Raw genomic sequence first — 19,518 nt, 5'->3', positions numbered from 1 at the left:
TGAGTTGATGATGCCATCGAACCATCTCCTCCATTGCCCTCTTCTCCTGCCCTCCATCTTTGCCAGCATCAGGGTCTTTTCCAATCAGATGGCTCTTCACATCAGGTGGTCAAAATATTAGAGCTTCTGCATCAGGCCTTCCAAAGAATATTTAAGGTTGATTTCCTTTAAGATTGACTGGTTTGATCTCCTTGCAGTCCAAGGGGCTCTCAAGTTTCTTCTCCAGCACCACAATAAGAAAGCATCAATTCTTCAGTGCTCAGCCTTCATGGTCCAACTCTCACATCCATACATGACTACTGGAAAAACCATAGCTTTGACTATACAGACCTTTGTTGGCAAAGCGATGTCTCTGATTTTTAATACACTGTCTAGGTCTGTCATAGGTTTTCTTCCAAGGAACAAGCATCTTTTAACTTCATGGCTGCAGTGACCATCCACAGTGATTTTTGAGCCCAAGAAAATACAATCTGCCACTGTTTCTACTTTTTCCCCATCTATTTGCCATGAAGGGATGGGACCAGATGCCATGATCTTGGTTTTTTGAATGTTGAGTTTTAAGCCAGCTTTCTCACTCTTCTCTTTCACCCTCATCAAGAGGGTCTTTAGTTCCTTTTTGCTTTCTGCCATTAGCAATGGTATCATCTGCATATCTGAGGTACCAATGTTAATTTTTTTAGTTTTAATACTTTTAAACTATTAACTAGGATGTTAACATGTATGGAAGTTGAGTGAAGGACATTTAGGAACTCTCTGTACCATTTTTGTAACTCTTCTATAAACCAAAATTATTCCCAAGTAAGTTTATTTTTAAAAGAAAAAAAAAAAGTCTGCAAGACACTGGGAGACTGTTTTAAACTATTTCATCAGGGGAACAAAGCACTGAATGGCATGAAAGGCAAAGTCTCCAAGAGTCTATCATATGAAAACATAACTCTGGGTCCCCAGACAGTCCAACTGAGGGAGGTAGGAAAGCCCAACGCAGATGGCATAAACCTATGAATGGATGGATAAAATCCAACAACCAAGAATACCTGTAAGAGGTCCAGTGAACAACTCTTCAAGACTCACATCAAAGAGCCTGGTAAAGAATCTGGGGCAGAGAATTGGATGGGATGAAAAGAAGACTCAATGCAAGGTGTGGGTGAAGATAGGAAAATGCCTGGGTTGTATCAAAACAAAGCCTGAGAGGCAGTTATTTAATTAAAAATAAAAATTAAATTCTAGAGACTAAGCTTCTGAGAATCAGGGTCTAACAGGTATCTGTTGTTCTTTCTGCTCTGAGTGTGTCTCTATTCTGGTCCGAACATCTCCCTCTCCCGTTTCCCGTCTTATCTGCTCTATCCCTGTCCCTCTGTCTGTCTCTCCAATTCCCTAGCCTTCCAGCTCCTGGCTCAGACTGGGCACATGATGTTTAATGAACACGCTGTGTCTAGTTCTTAATTCTTATTTTAGAAATGAGTAAAAACTATCAAATACAATTGGGAAGATTATTTCAATTTGAATTCCCAAAGAGTATAAAATAAGCTAAAAAATTAAGCCCTGAGACCTACCTACTTCCAGGTGATAAAGAAGGGGTTAAGGCCTCCTGTCAGAGTGAGCCAGACTTGGAATTATGCATACCTTCTTACAGAAAACCCCAGGCTAGGAACCAAAGACCACCCACCACCTTAAAAGGCACTAGGCCTTGACTGATCTTTGCCATGGCTGCCATCACCACTGCATCAAAATGCGACTCCAGATCAAGGGTGTGAAACCCTGGAGCTCCTGTGTACACAGCATAGAGCAGTCAGTGTTGACTTCTGATACGTGTTTTGGTATCACAACCAGGCTGGGAACCACCAAACATCTCACCTCACCTCTCCACCCAGAAACACGGCGTCACCAAGAAACACAGTGTATACAAGATCTTCAGTAGAAGATCTTCATGTTCAAGATCTTCAGTAGTTGGCAAAGCGCCCTATATTTGGTCCCAATGAAGTACTTCATATTTAGCTAGGGGTAACTTTATGCTACTATATTTTTGCCACAGAATCTTAGGTAAATCTTTTTATCTCAACAGTTTTAATTTTCATTATTAAAAAGGCAGATATATCAAAAATTCACTATTTTTTACAAAGAATAATGACTAAAGAATTCTCAAGCTACTTTGCAAATGTATTTATTTATTAATGCTGAAAGCAGCTATGGGGAAAGTCCAGTAAGAATGAAAAAGTAACACTGTTCCTTACTCCTAATCTCCAGTGAAGAAGCACTTGTACAGTGAGGTTTTGTATCTCTGGCACCAGGTAGGTGAACTCCACTACCTACTTCCTGTACTTCCATCTCTTCATCTGTAAAAATAATAGTACTCCCCTACCTTAGAGGGTAGCCGTGATGATTAAATGAGTTACTACACATAAACAGCTCAGAATCATTCACAAACAATAAGCACTCAACAAATGTCAGCTACTATTTACTTTTAGTAAGCTCTGTGAGAAAGGATCTGCTTCTTCATGCTTTTCATGCAGGACCTAAGTTCTTAGATTTTCTAACACAAAGGAAAAAATACCCTATGTCGTTCTTTAGAATAATTTTCAGCTCAGGGGATAATGTGACACATCCTCCAACCAACTGCCAGATTTAAAAGATGTAACTTAACCTGAACAGAAGAGGATATAAGTTGAGCTAAATTCTGAGGGGGGAAAAAAAAAATCAGGCTCTGACCTTTATCCAAAGAATTCTAGACGCTAGGTTTTAGATGCATAAGACTTATTCAGGCTATTTACTACCTACTCAAGTAGAGCTGTTTCAAGCAGACCCAGTTTCCCCCTCAGTCAGTCTCTCCCATCAGAAGTTTCCATAAGCCTCTTATCCTTATCCAGAGGTCAGACAGAATGAAAACCACAATCACAGAAAACTAACCAAACTTGTCACATGGACCACAGCCTTGTCTAATTCAATGAAACTATGAGCCATGCCATGTAGGGCCACCCAAGACGGACGGATCATGGTGGAGAGTTCTGACAAAACATAGTCCACTGGAGAAGGGAATGGAAAAGCACTTCAGTTATCTTGCCTTGAGAAACCCATGAACACCATGAAAAAGCAAAAAGATAGGACACTGAAAGATGAACTCCCCAGGTCAGTAGGTGCCCAATATGCTACTGGAGAAGAGTGGAGAGATAACTCCAGAAAGAATGAAGAGATGGAGCCAAAGCAAAAACAACACCCAGTTGTAGATTTGACTTAGGAACCTGGAATGTTAGGTCCATGAATCAAGGTAAGTTAGAAGTGGTCAAGCAGGAGACAGCAAGAGTGAATATCGACATTTTAGGAATCAGTGAACTAAAGTGGATGGAAATGGGTGAATTTACCTCACATGACCATTATATCTACAGCTGTGGACAAGAATCCCTTAGAAGGAAAGGAGTAGCCCTCGCAGTCAACAGAAGAGTCCAAAATGCAGTACTCAGAATGGTTGCAATCTCAAAAATGAAAGAATGATCTCAGTTCATTTCCAAGGCAAACCATTCAACAAAACAGAAATCCAGGTCTATGCCCCAAACACTAATGCTGAAGAAGATGAAGTTGAACAATTCTATGAAGACTTACAAGACCTTCTAGAACTAACACCCAAAAAAGATGTCCTTTTTATTATACAGGACTGGAATGTAAAAGTAGGAAGTCAAGAGATACCTGGAGTAACAGGCAAATTTGGCCTTGGAGTACAGAATGAAGCAGGGCAAAGGCTATCAGAGTTTTACCAAGGGAACGCAGTGATCAGAGCAAACACCCTCTTCCAACAACACAAGAGAAGACTACACATGGACAACACCAGATGGTCAATACCGAAATCAGACTGATTATATTCTTTGCAGCCAAAGATGAAGAATCTCTATACAGTCAGCAAAGACAAGACTGGGAGCTGACTGTGGCTCAGATCATGAACTCCTTATTACGAAATTCAGACTTAAATCAAAGAAAGTAGGTAAAACCACTAGACCATTCAGGTTTGACCTAAATCAAACCCCTTATGACTATACAGTGGAAGTGACAAATTGATTCAAGGGATTAGATCTGATAGAGTGCATGAAGAACTAAGGATGAAGGTTTGTGAAACCATACACAAGGCAGGGATCAAGAACATCCCTAAGAAAAAGAAATGCAAAAGGCAAAACGGCTGTCAGGAGGCCTTACATATGGCTGAGAAAAAAAGAGAAGTTAAAGGCAAAGGAGATACCCATTTAAACGAAAGATATATCCATTTGAATGAAGAGTTCCAAAGAATAGCAAGGAGAGATAAGAAAGCCTTCCTCAGTGATGTATTCAAAGAAATAGAGAAAAACAATAGAGCTGAAAGACTAGAGATCTCTTCAAGAAAATTAGATACCAAAGGAATATTTCATGCAAAGTAGGGCACAAATAAAGGACGAAATGGTATGGACCTAACAGAAGCAAGACAGATTAAGAAGAGGTGGCAAGAATACACAGAAGATCTATACAAAAAAAGATCTTCACGACCCAGATAACCACGATGGTGTGATCACTCACTAGAGCCAGACATCCTGGAGTGTGAAGTCAAGTGGGCCTTAGGAAGCATCACTACAAACAAAGCTGGTGGAAGTGATGGAATTCCAGTTGAGCTATTTCAAATCCTAAAAGATGATGCTGTGAAAGCGCTGCACTCAATATGCCAGCAAATTTGGAAAACTCAGCAGTGGCCACAGGACTGGAAAAGGTCAGTTTTCACTCCAATCCCAAAGAAAAGCAATGCCAAAAAATGTTCAAACTACTGCACAATTGCACTCATCTCACATGCTAGGAAAGTAATGCTCAAAATTCTCTAAGACAGGCTTCAACAGTATGTGAACTGAGAACTTCCAGATGCTCAAGCTGGATTTAGAAAAGGCAGAGGAACCAGAGGTCAAAATGCCAACATCCGCTGGATCATTGAAAAAGCATGAGAGTTCCAAAAAAACATCTACTTCTGCTTTGACTATGCCAAAGCCTTTGACTGTGTGGATCACAACAAACTGTGGAAAATTCTGAAAGAGATGGGAATACCAGACCACCTGACCTGCCTCTTGAGAAATCTGTATGCAGGTCAAGAAGCAACAGTTAGAACTGGACATGGAACAACAGACTGGTTCCAAATCGGGAAAGGAGTACATCAAGGCTGCATACTGTCACCCTGCTTATTTAACTTATATGCAGAGTACATCATGCGAAATGCCGGACTGGATGAAGCACAGTCTGGAATCAAGATTGCCGGGAGAAATATCAATAACCTCAGATATGCAGATGACACCACGCTTATGGCAGAAAGTGAAGAAAAACTAAGGAACGTCTGGATGAAAGTGAAAGAGGAGAGTGAAAAAGTTGGCTTAAAATTCAGCATTCAGAAAACTAAGATCATGGCATCTGGTCCCACCACTTCATGGCAAATAGATGGGGAAACAATGGAAACAGTGAGAGATTTTATTTTCTTGGGCTCCAAAATCACTGCAGATGGTGACTGAAGCCACGAAATTAAAAGATACTTGCTCCTTGGAAGAAAAGCTATGACCAACCTAGACAGCATATTAAAAAGCAGAGACATTACTTTGCCAATAAAGGTTCGTCTAGTCAAAGCTATGGTTTTTCCAGTAGTCATGTATGGATGTGAGAGTTGGACTATAAAGAAAGCTGAGCACCTAAGAACTGATGCTTTTGAACTGTGGTGTTGGAGAAGACTCGAGAGTCCCTTGGACTGCAAGGAGATCATACCAGTCTATCCTAAAGGAAATCAGTCCTGAATATTCATTGGAAGGACTGATACTGAAGCTGAAGCTCCAGTACTTTGGCCACCTGATGGGAAGAACTGACTCACTGGAAAAGACCCTGATTCTGGGAAAGATTGAAGGCAGAGAAGGGGTCAACAGAGGATGAGATGGTTGGATGGCATCACCAACTCGATAGACGTGAGTCTGAGTAAACTCCGGGAGTTGGTGATGGACAGGGAAGCCTAGCATTCTGCAGTCCATGTGGTCACAATGAGTCAGACACAACTGAGTGACTGAACTAAACAAGTTGAGCTGAAAAGTGAGAACATGAAAGTCAGTGCCAATTTGGTGGAAGATTTTACTGTTGTTTAAAGAGCAATTTCAGTGTCATGACATACATTAGCAATGTTTCTAAAAGTAAATCTCTCCTCCTCAGGAAATCTGAAATTGTAGCTGAACAAAGTTTTTTACCTTATACAGCTCTTGGTTATTCTATAAGAATTGTTTACAGTGGTCTTAAAAGCAAGGAAAAGCAATTTCTTTTAAAATAAGGGAGTAGCACATGAAAAGATTCTCAACTTCATTAGTCATAGGGAAATGTATATCAAAACCACAAAGAGATATGATTTCACACCAATTAAGATGGCTACTATAAAAAAAAGACAAGTAAGCAAGTGTTGGCGAGTATTTGGAAAAACCTGAATCCTCACACACTGCTGGTGGAAATGTGAAATGATGCAGTTGCTAAGGAAAACGGTAAAACACATCTCAAAATATAAAATCATCATATGAACCAGCAATTCCATTTGTGGGCATATACTCAAAAGAAATGAAGGCAAGGATTCAAACAGATATTTGCACCCCCATTTTCACAGCAATGTTATTCATGATAGCCAAGAGGTAGAAGCAACCTAAGTGTCCACTGACAGATGAACAGATAAGCAAAATGGGTCTATCCACACAACACATTACTATTCAGCCTCAATAAGGAAGGAAATCCTGACAAATGCTACAATACAATGAACCTCAAGGACATTATGCTCAGTGAAATAAATGCAGTTAAAAAAATTAATTCTGTGTGATCTACTCACATGAGGTAGTCAGATTCATGGAAACAAGAAAGTAAAACGGTGGCTGCCAGAGGCTGGCAGAGGGGAACGGGGAGTTAGTGCTCAACGAGCACAGTTTCACTTGGGAGAGACGAGGAAGTTCTGAAGATTGACGGCAGTGACGACTGCATGACAGTGTGGAAGTGGTTCCGCATCCACTGATACGGAGGGCTGACTGCACTCACTGCACTATGTCACTGCACATCAGGGACTTGAGCATCTCTGGATTTTGGTATCTGAGGGGGATCCTGGAATCAGTCATCTGCATATACGCAAGGGAAGTTTGTACTTAATTCCATTTAAAAATAGTTAAGATGGTAAAACTTTTGCTATGTACATAGCTTATCACAATTTAAACAATAAAAATATATAATGATAAAAAGAGAGTGGCACCCCATCTCCCTGTCTTCTCAGGAAACCTAGGCACTTGGTGCCAAGACATAACTTCCTACTTGTCAAAAGAGAAGTTTTATCTTTCCTCTGAGTAATGACAATATATATGTAACATATGATATCTGCCAGCTTACATAAAAGGGTGAGATTTCTTCTTTGCAATCTCTTTAGCATGTTGTCTGTGATGCAACTGCAATCTGGTTCAATGCTTATTCAAAATAAAACTCTTTTCTTTCTCTGCTTAAAAAAAAATTAGAGTAAATGTCATAAAAGAAATGCAAGTTAAACTTCATAAATTTTTAAAATAAAAAATAAAATGATAAAAGGAATGTAGAAATACCAACATCATTTGTATTCAGTGTTTATTCAGCCTGCTATATTAATCTAATGATTCTGTTAACTCCTAGCAATACTATTCTTTTTAAAAATCCAGTTTCAGAACATCAAAATTCAAGTTTTGGAATTTAGAAAAATGAATCTCAGATTGATGCAATCTATTTTACGGGGGTGACACCTGCAAACTCTTTTATTTAAAAATTTTATAGCTCACATAAGTACACAGGCATGGTTCACAGGAGTGAAGGTGAAAGTCACTCAGTCATGTCCAACTCTTTGCAATCCCATGTATGAGAATCCGCCAGGCTCCTCTGTCCTTGGAATTCTCCAGGCAAGCATACTGGAGTGGGGAGCCATTCCCTTCTCCAGGGCAATCCTCCCAACTTAGGGATCGAACCCAGGTCTCCTAAACTGCAGGCAGATTCTTTACTGTCTGAGCCACGAGGGAAGCCCCCACATAAGTACAGGAGATTGAAAACCCATGGAGCCTATGCTTATCCAAGCAGTCAAGTGAGGCCCTCCTTGTCTGGACTGGCTGGCACTCCTGCTCATGGAGATGAACAGTACATTCCAGAGCCATGAAAACTCAACCCTCCAGTAATATCCCTTTCAGTATATCTCCCCACAATACTTAGCCTAATATCAACAGGGTAGCTTCGATTTTTCCAAGGAAATAAATTTATTCCAGAGACAAGTGGGAGGCAAGTAACCAGGGTACAAAAGAAACACGCTTCTAGATCACAGATCCTTAATTTTACAGATTCACCATCACCTTTGCAGATAAATCAGTGTGCCAAATTCAACTCTACACTAGTTCTAAGATGCCTAGAAACAAGGTTTGATAGAAGTCACGTATAAGAAGGGAGAAATGATGGCTAACTTCAACCAATTACCCTAAGCAGTCACCCCTTTTATTCTTCAACACGACTCCTAAATTAAGCAGCATAAAGGGTTTACTCAAAGATAAAGCCTCTGCACCAGGTAACCAAGCTGAGACTACTTACCTATGGAAATGACAAGACTCTGGGTTTGAATACAAACTTTCTACCATCTTTCTGCTAACACTGTCTCGCAAAGGGGACTGCGTAACGGTGGTCATTCATCAAAGGACTTTCTAGAGAAAATGTTGTTGTTAGGCAGACTCTTTGGGAAAACATAAACATAAGTTAAAAACAAACAATGTCAGCTATACAGAGACATTTGCAGGATTTTAGAGTATTTCTATCTGAACTCTGATTAATACATTTAATTGTTCTATTTATAAAATTCTTCCTATAAATCCATTGGAAAATTAACTTTCCAAATCCTAAAGCATCACTTTCCTAGGGTAAGGGTTGAGAAAATAGGTAATGGAAATAAAAAGGGACAAACTTCCAGTTATAGTTGACCCTGAACAACCAGAAGGGAGGTGTTTATGGGCACCAATTCTCCACACAGTCAAAAATCTGTGTATAACTTTATAGTTAGTCCTCCATTCGTGGTTCTGCATCCACTGATTCAACCAACCACAGATTTGGTTGTAGGACTGTAATATTTACTATTGAGGAAAAATCCACATATATGTGGAGCTGCACCGTTCAAACTTGTGCTCTTCAAGGGTCATCTCTATTTGGAGGAGGGCACGGCAACACACTCCAGTATTGTTGCCTGGAGAATCCACATGAACAGAGGAGCCTGGCGGGCTACATACAGTCCATGGGGTTGCAAAGAGTCGGACACCACTGAGAGACTAAGCAGAGTATACTTGAAAGTTGCTGAGAAGGCTTAAAAATTCTCATCATAAGAAAAAAAAAGAATAACTATGTATGGTGATGAATGTTAACTAGACTTACCGGGGTGATCATTTCAAAATATATAAAAATAACGAATCATTATGCTGTGCACCTGAAACTAATATAATGCTGAATGCCCACTACATCTCAACTTTTTAAAAAAGTAACTCCTCTTCATATTACAAGGCATTTATTCCTGTGGTCAATTTCATACTAAGACTGGAATGTGTAGTATGTTTTAATTAATTCCTGTCCACTGTATGAATTCTCACTGTATAAAACAAAATGTGGGTCTAAAAATATATTAGAGAGAAGGTACGTATATTTATGTATCTTATTTAGAAAACTAAGTTGCAACTCTTTTTAATTACTTCTCTTCCTGTTTCAAACACTTTATGGCTTCACTAAGGCCCAAAGCCTAGAATTCTCTGACTTGTTATCACCAGGATTTCCTAGTACTGGCACTGCTGATATTTGGGAATGGGCAATTCTTTAGTGCGGGGCTGAACTGTGCATTGTAGAACATTTAGCAGCATTCCTAGCCTGCAGCTGAAATGCCTTCAGTTGTGACAATCAAAAATGTCTCTACCCACTGTCAAAACCACCAGTCCTCAGCCCCAGTTGAGAACCACTCACTACTCTTCACTGACTAAACAGACTGTCCTATGGCATCCAAGAAAGTTCCAAACACTGACTGGGGAAAAGGAGCCCCAGCTTCCATTAAACGCCTTAAAGAATTCCATTTGTTTCTGTTATATTCACTCCTTCATGCCTGGCCTATAACAGGCACTCAATATTTGCTAAAGGGAGAGTGAATCATCATTGGGAACAAGTCAGAAAAGAGAGTATAAGAAATTTAAGGTGAGAAAATAAATCTTACTTAATGGCCATTGATCCAGGTTTTAAAAGAAAATAATTACATTCGTCTGCCTATATAAATAGAACAAGGCAAATATATGATTAACAAGCTGAATGCCTATACTAAACATAAAGGAGGAGTAAAATTAGTCCCCAGTCTCAAGTAGCTTATAGTTAGTGGGAGAGATACATACACAGGTAGCTATAATAAAGCTTTTGAGATGGGCTTTGTGGTAGAAGTAAAATTCTAACAAGCAAAAGTGGGGTAGACAAGAGGGAGCAACATCAGTCAGGAAACAGTGAACAGTCTGGTTGGGAGCATTTTAAAAGTATAATAGAAGAACTGTGAATGTGACAGAAGGTAGAATGGACTCAGACTGCAGGAGGGTCTAAAAGCCTAAATAGTAAGTTTGGATTACGGGTTCCGTTCTAGTCACTGCCAGGAGTGACTCACCCGACGACCCTGCAGGCTGCTCTGACACTGTGTACAAGAGGAGTTCCCCTGTTGACACCAGGCGTGGGGGCCCAGTCAGATCCAGAGGCGATCCAGAGACCACCCACAGTAAAGACACACTTTAATATAATGATACTTACCCTTAGTATATGTCTTGTATTCTACTTTTTATTCTATTTTATTCTGTGTCAACTTTTTAAATGCCAATAAACACCCAATAATTCGGTTTTACAACCCACCAGCACGTTTGCAAGGACTTATGCCTTTTCGGTAAATTTGGTGAGTTCACATGTTGGGGATACTAGAAACGAGGAAGAAAAGTGTGAGAGGCTGCTGGGCTAGAACTGACGTGTCATACTGCAGGGAGTGGAGGATGGAATGATAAAAATGCCAAAGATGATTCTAGGGTGGTTAAGTGTAACTTTGAAGTGGGTAACCATGAGGTTCAAACCAGTTAGGGCTAAAAGTGAAACCAGAACAGACTGGGAGAAGGAAAAATTGTGGAAAGTGAAAAAAGAATGAAGGATACATCAGTAGTGCTCAGGTTGGCGGGGCGGGGGAGCATGCAGTTTGAAGTCTTATCATTCTTCCTGATAATCATGGGGAACAAACTCCAGGGTAGCTAAAGTGAAATTACAACAGTCACTAGAGGTGAGTAATCTGAGGCCAGATGAGAGATGAAAATAATCAGTTTGTGTGCTGAATTGGATATTGTAGAAATAATCTCCAAGTATATAAAACTAGCTAAACTAGCTGCTCATGTCTTTAAGAACAGTAAAAGGGTGCACTGGAATCTCTCAAAAGCTGAAAAAGTACGTGCATAGTTTCGTTTTTAGTCGCTAAGTCGTTTCCAACTCTTTTGAGACCCCCATGGACTGTAACCTGCCAGGCTCCTCTGTCCATGGGATTTCCCAGGCAAGAATACTGGGGTGGGTTGCCATGTCCTTCTCCAGAGGATCTTCCCAACCCAGGGATTGAACCCACAATTCTTTGCCACTGAGCCATCAGGGAAGCCCTCTCTGTTATATACTCTTCTCATAAACCCCAATATTATCTCTTTTGAGGCTGATACTATGCACATATAGACTTCCCTGGTGGCTCGGTGGTAAAGAATCCTCCTGCAGTGCAGGAGATGTGGGTTCAATCCCTGGGTTGGGAAGATCCCCTGGAGAAGGAAACGGCAACTCATTCCAGGAAATGGAAGTGCTTTGATAAACAAAAAGGGTTCAGCAAGGCAGAAGGGAAGAGGCAGTGGGCTTTGATAAGTCTAACTTTAATCGTAAAAAAGGCCAGAAGCGGGGTGCAGGGGGGGGTTTAGAAATGGGTGGTAATTGTTGATAAATATCAGTGCTTAAAGTCACAAATCGGTGTCTTAAGAGCTGAATCTAGCCTGGAGTACATTTTGCTTGGCTCAAAGGTGTTTTTTTAAATGGGATGATTTCAAATAAAAATCTGGACTTCTGACTTCCTTGAAAAATCTCAAGGTCTGGCAAAGTTACCTCCATAGTTTTGTAAGGCTTTTAAAATGTGCACACTCTTGGACCCACCAAGCATATGTATCATACCATTTGTAGGAGATGGATAAATTATGGAACACCATGGCATTAAAAAGAATCAGAACTGTAAGTACAGACAGCAAAAGACTGTTTATATACTTATAAAGAAAGCAAAATTGCTGAATAATGTAGCGATCACATTAACGTTAAAACTAAAACTACTATGATAATATATGATATATAGAATATACATAGGGAGCTGCTGTGGAAAACAGTATGGTGATTCCTTGAGACATAGAAATACCAAATGACCCAGCAATCCCACTCCTGGGTCCATATCCCAAAGGACTGAAAACAGGGACTCCCAAAAGATTTTTGCACAACCGTGTTCACAGGAGCACTATTCATCAGTGCTATTCACTTGGCTATTTCACAATAGCCCAAGGGGAAAGTAACCCAAGAATCCATGACGTAAATGTGGTTCATCCACACAACAGAGACAGAAAAAAGGAAGGAACTTCTGACCCAGTGTTATAATATGGATGAACCTTGAAGACATTAGGCTAAATGAAATAAACCAGTCACCAAACTGGCACACTTGAAGAAAATAGGTAATTTTAAATGAGTATTTTAAATGGATGGCTGGTTTGACTTATAATGTGGTCAACTTAGAGTTCTAAGTATTCCCTGATCAATTCAGTTCAGTTCATTTCAGTCGCTCAGTCATGTCCAACTTTCTGCGACCCCATGAATCGCAGCACACCAGGCCTCCCTGTCCATCACCAACTCCCAGAGTTCACTCAGACTCACATCCATCGAGTCAGTGATGCCATCCAGCCATCTCATCCTCTGTCGTCCCCTTCTCCTCTTGCCCCCAATCCCTCCCAGCATCAGAGTCTTTTCCAATGAGTCAACTCTTCGCATTAGGTGGCCAAAGTACTGGAGTTTCAGCTTCAGCATCATTCCTTCCAAAGAAATCCCAGGGCTGATCTCCTTCAGAATGGACTGGTTGGATCTCCTTGCAGTCCAAGGGACTCTCAAGAGTCTTCTCCAACACCACAGTTCAAAAGCATCAATTCTTTGGCACTCAGCTTTCTTCACAGTCCAACTCTCACAGCCATACATGACCACAGGAAAAACCATAGCCTTGACTAGACGGACCTTTGTTGGCAAAGTAATGTCTCTGCTTTTGAATACGCTATCTAGGTTGGTCATAACTTTCCTTCCAAGGAGTAAGCGTCTTTTAATTTCATGGCTGCAGTCACCATCTGTAGTGATTTTGGAGCCCCAAAAAATAAAGTCTGACACTGTTTCCCCTGTTTCCCCGTCTATTTCCCGTGAAGTGATGGGACCGGATGCCATGATCTTAGTTTTCTGAATGTTGAGCTTAGTGATCTTTAAGAATAAAAGTATATTGCTAGTTTTCAGTGTCTCCTGGATAGAAACTGTGCTATCTAGCAAAAGCATTTTTGCTATCAGATCTGACCTGAGAGTGAACTGCAGGTAGGCACACCCCTATAGCATTCTTACACAATGAAACTGAACTTTGACTTCAGCACACTACTTCCCTCTTAAAGAGGTTACTGGTTACCTTGCCCCAGACACTGCTCAATCAGCAATCCCATTTCTTGCCATATAAAATTAGCAACAAAACACTGAGGGCTAAAAGAGACAGCACCATGAGAGAGAACCTAGCATGGAACTGGACCCCTACAGAGTAGTCCCTCTACCCCCATCAAGGACACAAAGAAAGAGCATCACCACAAGATCTCAGGCCACAGCCTAATCTCACATTCTTCCAGTGACTTAAAACACCAACTTGGCTTTACGAGAGATCTCAGTGAATATACAAGGACTTCATTATAAACCTGCACACCAACACCACCACAAGTCTTGAGGAAGAAACATTTAGGAAAGTTCCAGGAACTTAATGCCACCAAGATTTTTAAGTAAACATCAGTCCTCACTAAGTTTCAAAGGTTATGATGACTCAAGGCACACAAGAGGAAATGCTCCTCGTAACGAACAGAAGCCAAATTCAGGCCAGGCAGTTTAATGACCTGAACAAAATTAGCTGATGTGTGGGCCAACTTCTAATGGTTAAAGAAATACAATTATTACTCTAGTGAAGACATACTCCTCTAAGCCAAAAAAGATTTCTCAAAGCAAAGCTGACAGGAAATTAAGCCTTTCTGCCAGTTTACAGAACCCTGGAGGTCAATACAATGGTAGATTTTTATAAGAAAAATGCTTCATATGCCCAACATTATATACAGTAAGATGCTTGTGTAAATTGCTTTGCCAATTTTTACTTAACCTTTTTTCATTTAAAAAAAAATTATACAACAAAATTAACTTTAATTTACTTTTGATGTATAGTTCTACAATTTTAAAACCATGCTACCACCACAACCATCAGGCTACAGAACAGTTCCATCACCTCAAAAAGCTCTCCCTTGTTGTCCCTTTATATTCACATCTTCGTGTAACCTGTCATCTGGTCCCCATTTACAGCCTTATCTGCAAGAGAACGTCATACAGATAGAATCATACCTTTTGAGCCTGGCTTCCTTGTGTGTATCAGTAGTTTCTCCCTTTTTACTGCTAAGTAGTACTGCACGGTACCATCACTTAACTATTTACCTCTTAAAGGATATTTGCTTGCTTCCAGTTTGAGCTATTATGAACAAAACTACTACGAACAATCAAGTATAGTTTTTCTGTGAATAATAGTTTCATTAGGAAAACACCCAGGAGTACAACTGCTGGATCATTATGGTAAACCTATCTTATAAGAAACTAAGGGAGCTATCTTTCAGGGTGGCATACCATCTTGCATTCCCACCAGCCATGTGGGACGATTCCAGTTGCTCAGCATTCTTGCCAGCATTCTGGCATTGCCGGAATTACTTATTTTAGCCATTCTAACAAGTATGTAGTGATATGCCATCATGGTTTTAATTCACTTAACCATTTTAATAGGCATTTTTCTAAAAAACAGTATATGCTGTTTCACTTCCTTAGAAAATGCTGAACATACATTTTCCCCCAAACCATCCTCATGGAGTAAACCATACTACCCCTCAGGGGCTACTGAAGTACATAGGGTTGTTTCATTTGTTTCTAAAGATGCCTCAGAATTACGTGTGCTTTTTATAGCATTTTCTATCTTCTCCCTTGTAAAGTGTCACTTCTTGCTATTAATGGTGCGCTTGCCTATGGCAGACTTTCCTCTGCAGCCTTTTCTCAAGCTGACTTTAGAAACAGGTAACTAAGTTTATCAGAATTACATCTGAAAAGGAGAGGGCAGTCTACAAGGGAGAGTAGTTGATTCTTCAATGAGGAAACAGAAAGCTTTTTTTTTTTCTTTTCAGATCACTATACCAAAACTTCCTGACCTCTCATTTGGCTGCTGAGAAATTTTTAGCAGCTAAATTTCTTAGGCATTTTCCAAAAAGGTGAGCCTGCCTGGTAAGTGTACACCAGGGAATTAATTGAGTCACTACTATATTAAACTGTAAAATTAACATTATATTGTGATTCTATATCAGGAATTCAAAGTTTATCTAAAGCAAAGTGATTATACACTCAATTATATCTTGAGTCCAGAAACCTAAATGGAAGTAATGATCTTAATTCTAGTTTCTTACTCAAAATTCTAAGCACCTAGCAGGTGAGACATTTATAGGGGCGCAAAGACAAATATCAAGAAATTTTACAACTAAAAAAGTAGATAGCAGTTCTTTCAAAAGATAGAGACCATGTTCAAACACTGAATCTTATCCTAAGTAAAATTTATGATGTTCCTTGGAAAGCCATTTGACTAAAAAGCTCATCGTCTTTTCAGTAGTAAGTAGTTTCCATCTTTGTACAAGACAAAAGTGTTAACACTCAAAGCATCTTCTGGAGGTGGATCACACCGGGGAATTACACTGTCTTACTTCTCAGAGAGCCCTGGCTCCAGGGCAGATAATGCCAACAGCAGTCCCTTGCTCTCACCCGATCTTCCCCAGGGACGCAGGCTAGGTCTCTGCCATATTCACAGACCAATAGCAGCTTTTCCAGCAGCCTCGACCCGCAGACTTAGAAACCCTGTCACCAATTGCATTAGGATCGGGGTGGGACTTCCGCTATCACTTTAGGCTTAACCACCACCATCTCAGCACAGGCAAGAGCAGTCAGGAAGTTCGAATTTCACAAACTTTGGGATCAAACACAGTTCAAGCAGAAATAAAGGAATAATAAGCACATTGGAAGGCAGAGTGGCCAAACTCAGAAAAATAAAACGAAGAATTTAAGAACTGTAAACGAAGAACGATGAAAAACGAAGCAATCAACACTCAAGTCAAGGGTCACTGGTTTGCATGTTATCTCTGCCCTAGCTGCTAGGTCCTGAAGCACTCCTTGGCCTGAGTTCAGGGAGGAGCCCTCTGCCAAAAGGAGAGCAGAATGCTGGACAGCCAAAGCTCTGATTACCTGAGTGCACAGCCCAAAGTGGTGGAGTTCTTACCGTGCAGAGAGAAATAAATCCTGGAAACTCTGATTCACTGACTTTGCCTGATCCTGGACCACTCCTTTCACATGAGACACACAGAACCAAAGACTTTTTCACGCAGACTAAATCGTAGCACCGACAATATTCCATCATGTCAATCATGTCAAACTATGATTCTTTGAAATCCAACACACAAAAACCCGACAATTTCTCTAAAAACTGTTACCTTACTGGGAACCTGGACCTAGCCTTGCGTTCTCAAGAGAAAACCAACTCCACAGACCTTGCCCAGGTCGAACCGGGGTGACAGCAGTAGGCAGTGGCTGGAGACCCCTTCCTGTCGCCATCTAGTTCACTTGCTCCCACAAAAAACCTGTTGCTGTTCAAGCCTTCCAAAATCGAAAAAGGCGTCTCGTAAAAGTTCAGGTTAGTAATATGCCTGCTTCAAAGTGTGGAGGAATACTCGGGATCTCCGCGAGTGGCACTGCACCTTCCAAGCTTGCAGCTATCCGCTGGTCCTACGGTTCTCGGCCGGCCTGGTGCAGTCGAGGTTCCCAGACCCCGGGCACCCGGCAGCCGGCCGGGCTCCAGGCGGCGCGTCCATTTTGCAGCAGGTCAGACCTGGAGGAGAGAGGCGCCTGCGGTCCCCCGCGCCCAGACCCCCAAACCCGACCCAGCTCCAACTTCAGACCCTGGCCTGCCCAGAGCCCAGACCCCAACCGAATTCCAGACTCCGACCCAGGCCTGGACCCTGGCCCCAGACCCCAAACCCGGACTCAGGCCCAGACCCCTGGCCCATCCCTGGTCCCCCAAACTCTAGTCTAACCCCGACCCACCCTCCCTTAAATTCAAGCGACCCCTTAAATTCACGTAGACCTACGCCCGGCCCCAGTCTCCAACCCCGCCCCCGGCCCACGCGGACCCCAGTTCGCCTGCCCGCCCGGCTGGCCGCACCTTGACGTGGAAGCGGATGAGCGCCAGGCGGATGCAGTGCGCCATGCAGACGGGCGGCAGGAACCAGACCTTGGGCGGCGGGGTGCCCTTGTTCTGGACATGGCTGACGATCTGCTGCGCCGTCTGGCGCTCGTTGCCCTGCCGCTTGACCCACTCGTGCAGCCGCGCCTTCTCAAGCGCGCCGTTGAAGAAGACGAAGAGCTCGATGTTGCCGCCGAAGCAGGCCTTGGCTAGCGCGGCCAGGTAGCCGAGCATGTGGTTCCACTGGCCGCCGCTCACCCAGTCGGTGTAGAAGCCGCCGTAGAGGCGATGCAGGCAGTTGTCGGCGTCCACCAGCAGGCGCAGCGGCGTGTGCGGGGGCCGCTGCCGCCCGCCGCCCACCAGGCTGCCCCGGGCCAGCTTCTGCAGCTCCACCGGCACCACGGCGCTCGGGCAGTGCTTCTCGATGTAGTCTTGGAAGCCCTGCACGCCCATGGCGGCGGCGGCGGCGGGCGCGGGGCGGCGGGGCGGCGGGGCCGGGGGCGGCGGGGCCGTGGCGCGGGCCGGGGCCGGGGCGGCGGGCTCTAGGGGGGGCCGGGCCGAGCCGCGGGCGCGCTCATGGCCGCTGCGGCCGCCATGTGCTGCCGCCTCCCAGGGCCATGGCGGGGAGGGACCTGCGCCGTGCGCCGCTCCAGGCCCAGGCCAAGCTGAGGCGGCCTCGCGCGGGCGGGCGGGCAGGCAGCGGCGGGGCGGGGCGGCGCCAGCTGACGTACGCGGGCCGGCGGAAGGGGCGGAAGAGGCGGTGCTGCGAACTGAGGGGCCGGTAACCAGAAGAGGGGCCGATTCCCGGCGGCGCAGCACTCGGACTCCGGCTTCGAACTTCGGTCCCAGCCTTGGCAGAGTCCGCGAGGCCCAGCCCAGGGAAAGGAGCCCTTGGGCCCAAGGGACGCAGCTGTGCCTGCGCGAGTTCCCAGGAGATGTCGGGGCGGTAGCTTCATCTCGTCCCCTTCCTGGTATCCCAGAGCTGGTCACCGAGGACCACATCCCGGCTCCAGGATCTGGCCACCCCGGGACGGCCTTATCCCCGGAAGCCGGTCAGGCAGCCCTGTCCCCGTCCACTATCGGAGCCGGTCACCTCAAGGAGGCCGCGTTCGGACCTACGGATCTGGTTACCCTGAAAGAAGCCTCATCCCGGAAGTCAGTCACCCTAAGGAAGCCCCATCTTCTTCTCGGGTCCCGTTATTCCGAAGAGGCCCTGTTTCGTTCCCAAGGACCGGTCACCCAGAGGAGGCCCCTTCCTGTCCCTGTGCCCGGTCACCCCCGAGAAGGCCTTATTCTCGGGAGTCGGCCACCTGAGGAGTCCCAAGTTCCATCCCCTGGAGCTGGTTCACCCTGAAGAGGCCTCAACCCAATCTTGGGATCTCGTCAACTCGGGGAGGCAGCGTTCGTTTTGAGAGCCAGTCATCTGAGAAGGCCTAATGCCTGGGGTCTGATCACCCCAAAGAGATCCCGTCCTGGTCCCACAGGGCCAGTCATCCCGAGGTGGGACCAGTGCTCTGGCCGAGGCGGCTGCAGAGGGAAAGGTGGTCAGGACCTGGAAGTCCGGATGTAACTAGGGGGAGGAGTGAGCAGAAGTCCCAAACGGAGAAAGGAATCAGTTTCTGCGCTGTGTGCCCAAGTGTAGTTACCGGGTTTTAGAAATGATCAACCGCTCTCTCACCTTAATTGCATCGGTATCTTTAACTTGGGAAATAACTCTCCAGAGTTTCGGTTGTTCACAAGGAGTAGGGTGGTAATTCTGAGGAAGTTGGAAAAGTGGCAGATTGACCCTACTGCCTGCTGGGTTTACTGCTTCACTGCTTTTTTGGGAGTAATCTAAGAGCCACATGAGCAGAACCCTCATTGGCGGTTCCCTTTGAGGTAGCAGA

The 19,518-nt window shown here is 43.6% G+C and overlaps 1 protein-coding gene across 3 annotated transcripts in view; it reads right to left on the bottom strand.

Moving 5' to 3' along the window:
• FAM120A (family with sequence similarity 120 member A) overlaps nt 1-18,306 on the bottom strand; it is a 115,832-nt gene extending 97,526 nt beyond the window's left edge. The window contains exon 1 of one of the 3 annotated variants that reach the window (XR_015131938.1): nt 17,612-18,306. Coding sequence is in view for 1 of the 3 variants with exons in the window: in XM_086315631.1 (XP_086171757.1) it covers nt 17,612-18,085 (474 nt within the window). In the remaining 2 variants the exon portion in view is untranslated. The remainder of the gene's footprint in view (nt 1-17,611) is intronic. The other 2 variants (XR_015131937.1, XM_086315631.1) reach the window with 2 other exon arrangements.
• Nucleotides 18,307-19,518: the final 1,212 nt, after the last annotated feature.

Source organism: Bos grunniens, chromosome 8 (assembly GCF_055505025.1).
Source record: "Bos grunniens cultivar Pamir isolate PY7600 chromosome 8, Bosgru_T2T1.0, whole genome shotgun sequence".
NCBI lineage: Eukaryota > Metazoa > Chordata > Mammalia > Artiodactyla > Bovidae > Bos > Bos grunniens.
The sequence above is the reverse complement of the archived record's forward strand: the minus strand, read 5'-3'. Positions and strand labels throughout refer to the sequence as shown.